This window comes from Rutilus rutilus (genome assembly GCF_951802725.1).
Source record: "Rutilus rutilus genome assembly, chromosome: 1".
Classification (NCBI taxonomy): Eukaryota; Metazoa; Chordata; class Actinopteri; order Cypriniformes; family Leuciscidae; genus Rutilus; species Rutilus rutilus.
In genome coordinates this window covers 75,629,723-75,640,756 of record NC_140209.1, presented here as the reverse complement: position 1 = coordinate 75,640,756, position 11,034 = coordinate 75,629,723, and the positions used below count along the sequence as shown (strand labels likewise).

General features: G+C 39.8%; 1 protein-coding gene across 1 annotated transcript; it reads right to left on the bottom strand.

Moving 5' to 3' along the window:
- Positions 1 to 3,604: 3,604 nt before the first annotated feature.
- Positions 3,605 to 7,771, bottom strand: LOC311283865 (zinc finger MYM-type protein 1-like). The gene is made up of 2 exons (XM_084398609.1): positions 7,626 to 7,771; positions 3,605 to 7,514 (listed from the first exon to the last, which is right to left on the bottom strand). The coding sequence occupies exon 2, from the start codon at positions 7,149 to 7,151 to the stop codon at positions 5,367 to 5,369; it is 1,785 nt and encodes a 594-aa protein (XP_084254735.1). The 5' UTR covers positions 7,152 to 7,514; positions 7,626 to 7,771; the 3' UTR covers positions 3,605 to 5,366.
- Positions 7,772 to 11,034: the final 3,263 nt, after the last annotated feature.

Sequence of the window (11,034 nt, the reverse complement as noted above, 5' to 3'; positions counted from 1 at the left end):
TCATAAGCTGCTCACTCCATTGGTAGATAGCAGTTAGTGCAAACTTACCTTCATGTTCAGTGGCAAAATCGTCTGATGTGCATTTTACAAGCATGCCAATAAAATCATGCTTACTTACCTGCAGTGACTTTACTTACCTTACTCCTTCGTATCATTGAGAGATTTGACCACATACTCACAATTAGACAACATTTCAGCGGCTGTTACTGTACTCTGACAAAAGAGAAAATAAAAGGTTTACATTTTCGGAAAAACAATACACAACATGACAAATTAAATTCAAATGATATCTAATACTTACAAACATACAGTATATATATATATTTACACTCACCTAAAGGATTATTAGGAACACCTGTTCAATTTCTCCTTAATGCAATTATCTAATCAACCAATCACATGGCAGTTGCTTCAATGCATTTAGGGGTGTGGTCCTGGTCAAGACAATCTCCTGAACTCCAAACTGAATGTCAGAATGGGAAAGAAAGGTGATTTAAGCAATTTTGAGCGTGGCATGGTTGTTGGTGCCAGACGGGCCGGTCTGAGTATTTCACAATCTGCTCAGTTACTGGGATTTTCACACACAACCATTTCTAGGGTTTACAAAGAATGGTGTGAAAAGGGAAAAACATCCAGTATGCGGCAGTCCTGTGGGCGAAAATGCCTTGTTGATGCTAGAGGTCAGAGGAGAATGGGCCGACTGATTCAAGCTGATAGAAGAGCAACTTTGACTGAAATAACCACTCGTTACAACCGAGGTATGCAGCAAAAGCATTTGTGAAGCCACAACACGCACAACCTTGAGGCGGATGGGCTACAACAGCAGAAGACCCCACCGGGTACCACTTATCTCCACTACAAATAGGAAAAAGAGGCTACAATTTGCACAAGATCAACAAGATTGGACAGTTGATGACTGGAAAAATGTTGCCTGGTCTGATGAGTCTCGATTTCTGTTGAGACATTCAGATGGTAGAGTCAGAATTTGGCGTAAACAGAATGAGAACATGGATCCATCATGCCTTGTTACCACTGTGCAGGCTGGTGGTGGTGGTGTAATGGTGTGGGGGATGTTTTCTTGGCACACTTTAGGCCCCTTAGTGCCAATTGGGCATCGTTTAAATGCCACGGCCTACCTGAGCATTGTTTCTGACCATGTCCATCCCTTTATGACCACCATGTACCCATCCTCTGATTGCTACTTCCAGCAGGATAATGCACCATGTCACAAAGCTCGAATCATTTCAAATTGGTTTCTTGAATATGACAATGAGTTCACTGTACTAAAATGGCCCCCACAGTCACCAGATCTCAACCCAATAGAGCATCTTTGGGATGTGGTGGAACGGGAGCTTCGTGCCCTGGATGTGCATTCCACAAATCTCCATCAACTGCAAGATGCTATCCTATCAATATGGGCCAACATTTCTAAAGAATGCTTTCAGCACCTTGTTGAATCAATGCCACGTAGAATTAAGGCAGTTCTGAAGGCGAAAGGGGGTCAAACACAGTATTAGTATGGTGTTCCTAATAATCCTTTAGGTGAGTGTGTATATATATATATTATATATATATGTATATATATATTTATATATATGTATATATATATATTATATATAATAGATATGTTATTCATTGTATTTAGAAAAATTGCCTTGCCATACATAAACATTTTAGCATTTTCTCAGCTCAACCCACCTTCCACAATATTGCTGCTGCATGACTACAGGACCTCCCTAACCCAGCAATGCAAGTGCATCCTGTAGTCTCCACTGCTCCATTGGATGTGGCCAACACCCAAGCCAAATGAGATGGAGTGCTGGCCTGACTTGGGCTCACGCTTGCTTTCAGAAACACATACTCCTCCTCCAGGTGAACCAACACACGGCCGACTTTACCACTGTGGAGGTATTGGTATGCCTCAGTACTTTTAAAGTTCCGCATAGCAGAACCATCAACCCCAAGAGACAAAACAAAATAATTAAAAATGTCGCCATATGTAATCAGTGGCCATTGCTTCATGTCATCACCCCACTCAGACACATCCCTTGGGTGAGGCAAACATATCCCCCCTGAGCTCTTCAGTGCATGTATTGTTTCTTCCCATGTACTTTCCTCCATTGTTGACATCTGTGAAAGATAAAAGTAATTAGTATAGTCAGAAACACTTAAAATTTAAATGTAACAGACTAATGATGCAGCAGACAGTGTGAAATAAGAGAGCGCTGTAGCTACATTTGTTTTTACATTTATGCTTTACTGTTCTCAGTATGATATTGATGTAAGTAGATAGACTATAATATTATAGCCAAATGTGTTGGCCTATGGTTATTAACAACTGCTGCAACGTACTAAAGTACATTTCACTTGAAGCTTTTGAAACAATGCCACAATCAAATTATTTAATAGCTGTGTCTTTCTAATAGCTATTACTTAGTTATGAAGATGTGCACAAACACTACTACATGTAAAGTTTGAAACATTATTACACCACAGTTTGTTTGCTTAATCACCAGATACATTTGCAGTGTATAGCCAACAGATGAGAAAAAAATAGCCACGAACTGGTGTAGAAAGAAAGTAGAGCCTCAACTAGATGAACAAGAGGGTAACGTTAGCTTAGCTAACTGCTAGCTGCAATTTCTTATGGTTTAATGCACTGATAAATCCAAAAAATAAATCCAGCGACTGAATTCTAGAGGACCATAGCTTTCAAACAAGGTATAGCATGTGTATGTGTCCTGTAGTGAGACCATTACAACATTAGATGTTTGTGGCTAATGTAGGCTAAACACTACACATCGGCCGGGCTGCGATCAGACAGGCAGACGGGTCATATAAACACCTAAAAGTCGTTTAAAAATTACCCCGAGAAACAGTGCATTGCTGTGCTGTTGGTACACACGTACATAGCACATTTGGCACAAATTAGCTTACCTTATGTGACATTTTATCAGTGAGACTTCTCTGCAGTTCTCCTCGAAATTGAATGAGGGTCCGCTAAACCGGAAGTTGGTTTACAACGGAAGTACTGGACAGAAGTAAAAGTGGGCGGGGCGGAATAAGGTAAATAGGGTGTGGCTGGAACTAGGAAGTAGATAAAAGCAGCGTGCAGGGTTGATGAATTGTTTGGTTGGCCCGGTTAGCATGCGTCAAGCTGGTAAAAGTTAGTCACACAGGAATCAGAATTCTCATCTTCCGCGTCAAGCACAACTTAAAAGTGGGACGAGAGTCATTTGTTCATACTGGTCGGCAGTATGAAAGCAAGGACGGTAAGCGCCTATTATTGGCAGCATTTAATACACAAAGCATGATGCTTTGAACTGATGTAGTTAAGTCACACGTTAACGTCTCTCTCCTTGTTCTCAGCTGTGAGTTGGAGCAACGAGAGCTTTTCATTCACACTGGCGACGTTTTGCTGTTTGTAGCTGTAAACCGGAACGGTAAGCATCTGGTTATTGACTGTTGCGTGAAATTTAGGAAGCTCGGTAACCGAGGACGCACTTTAACAGAGCTATCCTCCTCGTTCTCAGCCTCCTTGGTCTCAAACGGGAAGTCTAGTAGCTGAACAGGGCACCAGTAGTCATGCAACTAAGAGCGGGGATCCTTAGTGCAAGGTAGCTATTCATTAATGTAATTATGTAATGATTTAATTCATTAATGTGGGATGTTTTGTGTTATTTGTTTGTGTCTTTCCTGTTTAGACGTGTTGAATTATTGTTGTGGGTAAAAATAGATTTTATATATTTATTCTGTGTGGTATGTTGTAAGTGGGATATTATACAGTGTGAAACACTATTTTGTAACCCAGGGAAGGACAATACATATAGAAAGAAACTTGTGCAGTTGGTTTTATGCTATGTGTGCTTATGGTATGTTTGTGATTTGTTGCAGAAACTGAGTGCTTCTGGGTGCAATTGCCGCTCCCCCCATTGTAATTTTACGAATTATACTGTACCTCCAAGGTTTATTGTATATTGTTTATTTGTTTTGTTTGTTTTTTTCCTTTTTTTTTTTCCTTTTCTGTTCTTTTGAATGGTTTGGCAAACAGTATTATAACATTGCACAGCACTTGCCTGAAGCTAGCCTCTAGTGTAGATTTGGTGTGGTTTCACATGTACATTTTAGTCTGGCACCAGTTTGACTAGTTGCTACAATGTAAAGTTTATACAACAATAACATGCTTACTATTATGAGTGGAAATGTCTTACCTTAAAAATCTTTCTCATCTTCAAATCGCGTTCTTCTAATTCTTCTAAGGTAAATCCAAGGTAAACAGCACAGCACAAATACAGTCTTCCAAACTCGATGAAAAGCAGAGGAGTACGTTACTGAAGTCTCTGATTCTTTGTTTTGAGGTGATAGGCGTTTATAGCGCTGCATTCCTTGGCATGGGCTATTTGCATGTCAATCACTCGAGTGGGTGTGGTCACATTAGAGTTAATGAGGACGCGTTTAAGAAACTGTACATGTCGTTGCTTTCATACGGATTATAATCTCGTTCAAGGTAGAGAAAGATGCATGTAGGCTACACAGGAAAAGTAACCATGAAGACACTGAATTTAACATGAAACAGTCGTCATAATGAATGACAAATACACTTACATTGCTGTAAATGAGTTTTTATGAATGCAGTGTTAATTTTGACAGCAAATTTTGATTTAGTTTTAGACATATTTTAGTCATCTAAATTGTTTTAGTCTAGTTTGAGCAGCGGCGATTTCTTCATTAGGGCGATCGGGCGACGCACCACCAAAGTGTGAAAGGGACTTTTTCAATCACAATCTCATTCAACCAAGGGCGTAACTTTGGGTCTACCATTGGGGGGGTTAAACTCGCGGCATATTTATTTATTTATTGAATTAAAATCTTGTGTAAAAGGTAACATGCTAATTTGCCGTTCCTGTATTAGAAATACATTGTGATACTTTTACTGATTTAGACTACTTAACGTAAATGCAGCTGTTCACTTGACTATTTATGCCATAATGACACAGTAGTTTAAGCACTAGCCAGCAGTGGCAGCTTCCACTTAATAGATTTTTTGTGTGTGTTCAATATTTTTTGAAAAAAGAAACAAGAACTTAAAGATTAATCAATTGCATCACTGTATTGGCACCTACATGCAGCAAATGTATTATGCACAATTCAACTCTCAATACATTACACAATACAGGGTGGCACACTGGAGTGCAGCTTGCACCTTTATTCAGAACAGATTTCACATATTGGTGGGCATCACCAAAACTCACCATCCACTAACAAAATCTAAACAAAAGCATGTAAACACAAAATAAGGCCTATCTGTAAATCACATTTTAAGGTATGTTACAACATATTAGGCTGCAACTTAACACACATACCATTCAGATAAAAGCACCAAACACCTGTTTACGTCTCGGTGTAAAAGAAATGAACTGTGCACACACTGACTTCTTAGTTAAGAGGTCCAATTTGTCCTGATGGATGTGACACACTGCAACATGGTTCAGCCTCTGCTGTGTCATAGTTGTGCGTAACCAAGTCTTTAATCGTCTAAGAGCACTAAAGCTCCTCTCTGCCTCAGAGGACGAGACTGGTACCACAAGGAGTAATCTGATCAGAGTTTCAACTTCCGTAAATAAGCCTCGCACCTCTACTGGCAAATCTTTGAGAATATTTGTAGCCTCTCCACAGGAATTGTACATGTAATTATGTTTGAACATAGGTAGCTGGATTTCCAGCAGCTGGGCATTAATTTCTGGGTAGTCATGAACCACCGGATCAATCTTTCCAGAAAGCAAGGTGTTCTCCAGCTTTTGTAGGGTAAGAAGACCACCCTGCTGGAAACGTTCTGTGAACTGTGTGTGAATGGTGTCAAGTACCTTATAAAACTCAACTCGGTAGTATTCCATAGGAGTTTTAGGACTGAAACCACTTGATTCTCCACTATAGCGCTTGGGTGGTTGTCGAACTCTTGGCATTGTTATGGGTTCTAAGTCTAAAGAATTCACAACTGTAGATGCCCTCTCAAAAAGGTGTTGGAAGGCATCATCACTCCTCTTGCCACTGAGAGTAGATTGAACCTTACAAACAGCAGCCTGCATGCCAGAAACAGTCTGTGTCCTTCTCTGAAGAGACCTGTTGAGACACTCTAGCTCTCCAACTGCTTGTGCCATCACAAGACCAAGTACAGTACTGCCTCTCATAAACTGCTGAAATAGACCATTTGCAGTGGCTGCAGTGGGAGAGTTAGTCCCTGCCATTTCCTCCAAGGCAGTGAGGATAGAGTCATACTGTGTTAAAGCAGAATGGATGGCACCGTGTCTAACAGTCCACCTAGTTTCACAGAGTGGTTTCAGGGCACTTGAGGTTCCATGGTCAGATATCGCAATCTGATGAAACATCTGTTTGAATTTGCCAGACTGTCCACACAAAACTCCTAATTGATGAACCCAGTCAAGGGCATCTCGCACAACTATAGAAGCTGTGCATGCCTTCTGTGCTATCAAATTAACACAGTGTGCTCCACAGTGCACATATAAAGCAAGTGGTTGTTTCTTCCTAATGTGAGCCTGTGTTCCAGAATATTTGCCGGACATATTCGCTGCACCATCATATGTCTGCCCACGCAGTGCTGACAATGGCAAATTTAGTCTGCAGATTACATCTAATGCTACATTTGCAAGAGATTCTCCTGTGGTCTCAGGCACTGAATACATCCCAATGAATTCCTCATGAGGATTTAAGTCATGATCCACATAACGAAGACATACAGATTCTTGTTCTTGACCTGATATGTCTTGTGTCCCATCAACAATCAAGGCAAACTGTGTGACTGGGAGGCATCGAATAGTGTCAGCTATTCCTCTTATTATGTCTTTGCTCATTATGCCTAGTATTTCGTTTTGAATGAGAGGACTTGTGTAATCCTGCTTGTGTGTCACTAACCACTTCTGAAAAGCAGGGTCATCTTCTGCCTTTTCTTTCAGATGTTGGGATAGATTACCCTTCTCTTCCACATGACCTCGTAGAGCTAAACCTTGCCTAGCTAAGTATTTGATGGAGCCTACAATCTTCATCAATCCATACCTTGCTTCCTCCTGTTGTCTGGCAACAGCTGAAGAAAGCTGTGAAGCCACAGTGTTACCTTTTTGCGCACAGATGTTCATGGCATGGATATGCAACTGACTTTTTGCATGTTCTGAGAACCTCTGGATAGCCTTTTTCCAATTTCTAAAGCCTACACTTACAAAGGCAGGGTCACACTTGCTTGCAAATGTTGACTGATTCAAAAAAACCTTGGCACAGTGAAAACATATGACCCCTTGTAAAGTGGCACTGTAATGCAACCAAGGAAAAGTTGTGAACCATTTTTGCTGAAAAGACAACACACAGTTAGCTCGCTTCTGCACTACTATAAACTTAGGATCAGGTTGTGCAGGCTTTGTGCAGGTGATGATTTCTGAAACATCAAATCCCTCTCTGTCCCTGTTGTCTGTGTTCGACTGGTCCCTGACATGGGGCTCAATATTCTGTGTTTAAACATGACATGAAAACGTGTTACTCTCTGAAATAACAATCCTAATGAATGTATTGTACATATCAATAACACTATTCACAGCTAAATTATGTTGCGTTCTCACCTGCTCATTTGCCTGACTGCTGCCCTCATCATGTGACCCTCTGTGAGGAAACCACAGGAACTAAATTACTTGCTTTACACAAATCCTCTCATTCAAAACAAAATACTAGGCACAATGAGCAATGTCAATGTCAAGATAAGTCAAGACTTTTTGAGAGGGCATCTACAGTTGTGAATTCTTTAGACTTAAAACCCATAACAATGCCAAGAGTTTGACAACCACCCAAGCGCTATAGTGGAGAATCAAGTGGTTTCAGTCCTAAAACTCTTATGCAATACTACAGAGTTGAGTTTTATAAGGTACTTGACACCATTCACACGCAGTTCACAGAACGTCAGTGTTCTGACAGTGTTTGCATGCACAATTTTGTTTAAGGTGACTTACCTGGTCATCTGTGCCTCCTGCGCTGCCTGTCTCTGTGCTTTCTCTCCCTCACTTTGATCACCTGACCCTCTGTCACCTCCTCCTCTCTCTCCTTCTTCAATTGCTGTACCTCCTCTGTCGCTTCCTTCTCTCTCTCCTTCAATTGCTGTATCTCCTCTGTTACCACCTTCTCTCTCTCCTTCAATTGCTGTATCTCCTCTGTCGCCTCCTTCTCTCTCTCCTTCTACAATTTCTGTACCTCCTCTGTCGCCTCCTTCTCTCTCTCTCTGGTCATCTGTCTCTCTCTTATCGTCTCCTTGGCCATTTCCCTCTTCCTGATATATATAAAAATCTCAGTTAATGTTCAGATGGTTTGAGAAAGGCGGTATATCCTAATCAGTTTTGGAGAATGCATGTTCCCTCACCAAAAAGTTGGAAAGCATTTTAAACAGCTTTTGCCCACTTACTAGCACATTAAGATTGCCACAAAATAATAATAATAATATTTAGGGCTGTCAATCGATTTAAAAAAAAAAATCGAATGAATTACATACTCTGATTAATGAATCTAAATTAATCACATGCATGCATCCATTTCAATTAACAGCCAAACCAACATTATAGACTTTAAAGGTCAACATGTCTCTCTTTTATTATAATTTTCCCTTTGAGTCAGGCATCAGCATAGTGTCTGGTGTCAGATTTTTAGCACGATAAATGCAAATGACTGAAGTTACCACTCACTTTCAATGACATGTGCAGAGTAGGCAACCCTAACACCAAGGTAATGTGTGGAATACCACCTATGATTTATCCTTTTTTTGTCCCTACAAACATGTAGATTTTTATTCACATAATTACTAGGCTGTTGCCTTTTCTATCCAGTAGGTGGCAGTCCAGGATAAGAAATAGCAGTTCAAGAAAATAAACGAAATAGTAGGAACAAAGAAATTAAAGCAGCATAGCCTGCAAGTGCAAACAGAAATGTAATGTGTGAAGTTACTGGAATGGAAATAAATGTAACCACCTTCTACATATAGTTTTGAAGACATTTTGTTTCATGTGTGCAACAAATGTAGTCAATTTATTGTATGTGTGTACAGTACAGGTGTGCACGCTCAAAAGGAGTGGCGTAACCTCTGAACTAGCCCATAGCAGCTAGCTGTCAATGGATGACATCTCTAGTCACAAGTAAATTATGCAATCCCCCCAAAACGTGTGACTGTATTGGAGCAAACAGCAACTTAAGTTACAATTCAGTGACATTGGTTCTACACAGTCCCTGGCACCCTCTGGCTTTACCTCATAGGACACTGGCAAATGAACATCTAGCCAGCCAACTCCAGTCAACAAAACAAATCATCAGCTAACTCAGTGTTTCTCAAACTTTTTCTGCCATTCCCCACTTCAGAGGTAGGAAAGGGTTCCAAGCCCCACCTGTCCCCAATCACCCCAACAAAATGTTAATAAACTAGGCTTTAAGTTTAACTGTTAAAATGTATTTTATTAACATCACATTTTAAAAAACTTAACATCAAATAACAGCATTAAAACCTTTCAAATAGGGCCTAGAGAAAATGAAAGTGCAATTATATTATCACTTTGCATGAAATAAGACTCAAAAGTAGATAAAAAAAAAATTGTGTTTGCATTTAGCCTCTGATAACATCAAGTTCAGAAACTGAGAAAATTGTGTGGACTAACGTTAGTTGTGCTTTGATTCATTTTGTCACTTAGCAAACTCCATGCAAAAAGAACAAAAAATAAAGAAATAAAGAAATAATCTCAAATTGAGCCGGAGGTGGTAAATTCCTAATAATGTACGTATTTTTTTTTTTTTGCTATTTTAATAAGATACCTAAAATACATTGCACATACAGCTCAACTAACGCGATCGTTGTAAGGTGTTTGAACAACAAAACACATCCACTTGCACATATTTGACAATCGGAATATCAGATATATCCTAACAAATTTGTGAAATTTTGCATAAAAAAGGAAATAAAAGCAGATCATCAGTCATTCAGCGCGGTGTGACAAGCAATGAATGACGCGTCTCCATGGGAACCATAAAGTGATACTACGATCAATAACGGTCGCCTTGAAAAACTTTTTAAAAACTTTTTTAAAACTTTTAAACTTACGTGTGCAAAAAGGTTAAGTAAGGCTTACATTTAAATGTGTCTTTGTTTTGTTTTGAGTGTATGGTCAATAAATAAAGGAATTAAAAAGATGGGCACAAAACCTGTTTGTCGCGCCCCACTTGTCATGTCTCTATTCCCCACTAGTGGACCGCGCCCGCGCCCCACACTTTGAGAAACGCTGAGCTAACTTAACAGCTAACTTAGCAATAGGGGTACCTCCGTTTGGTCAGGATTTTTCCTCTTTTTGGCTGGTGTCGACCAAAAATGAAAAATTGTTGTCTGGCTCGACTGGCTGCCTTTCAGTGTCCTTTTCATCATGCACCGTCAGCTTTCTCCAAGCATTCATCCCAGCGACTGCGCATGCGCAAAATAGTGAACAAACTTGGTAGAGAAAGCGGGTTGGGTAATACCAAGTATTCGGTGCGGTGGGCGGGGGGGGGGGGGGGGGGGGGGGTACATTACAGATTATTTAAAATATAATACTATCTTTCTTGCTGGCAAATTAAATTAATAAAGAAAACGAATAAAAGTGTTCATTCGGAATATTTCATATTTATTTTAATCTGAATGATGTGATGATATTGGGGGGGTTATATTAGCTTGATTTGATTTTTGAGGGGGTCATGACCCCCGTAACTATGGAAGTAGATTAGTCTCAAATATAATTCACGCAAAAAACATGATTCACAAATGCGTAGACAATTTCACATGCATGAAACCTAATTCACGTGCACACACAAAAAAATCCACGTGCGTGAAAAAATATATATATATTCACAAAAAGCAATTCACATGCGCAAAATAAAATTATATACTCATAAAATACATTTCACAAATGCAAAACACAATTCGTAGATATACAACTGTGCACAAAAACCTTTGAATGTTTAAAATGTACGAGT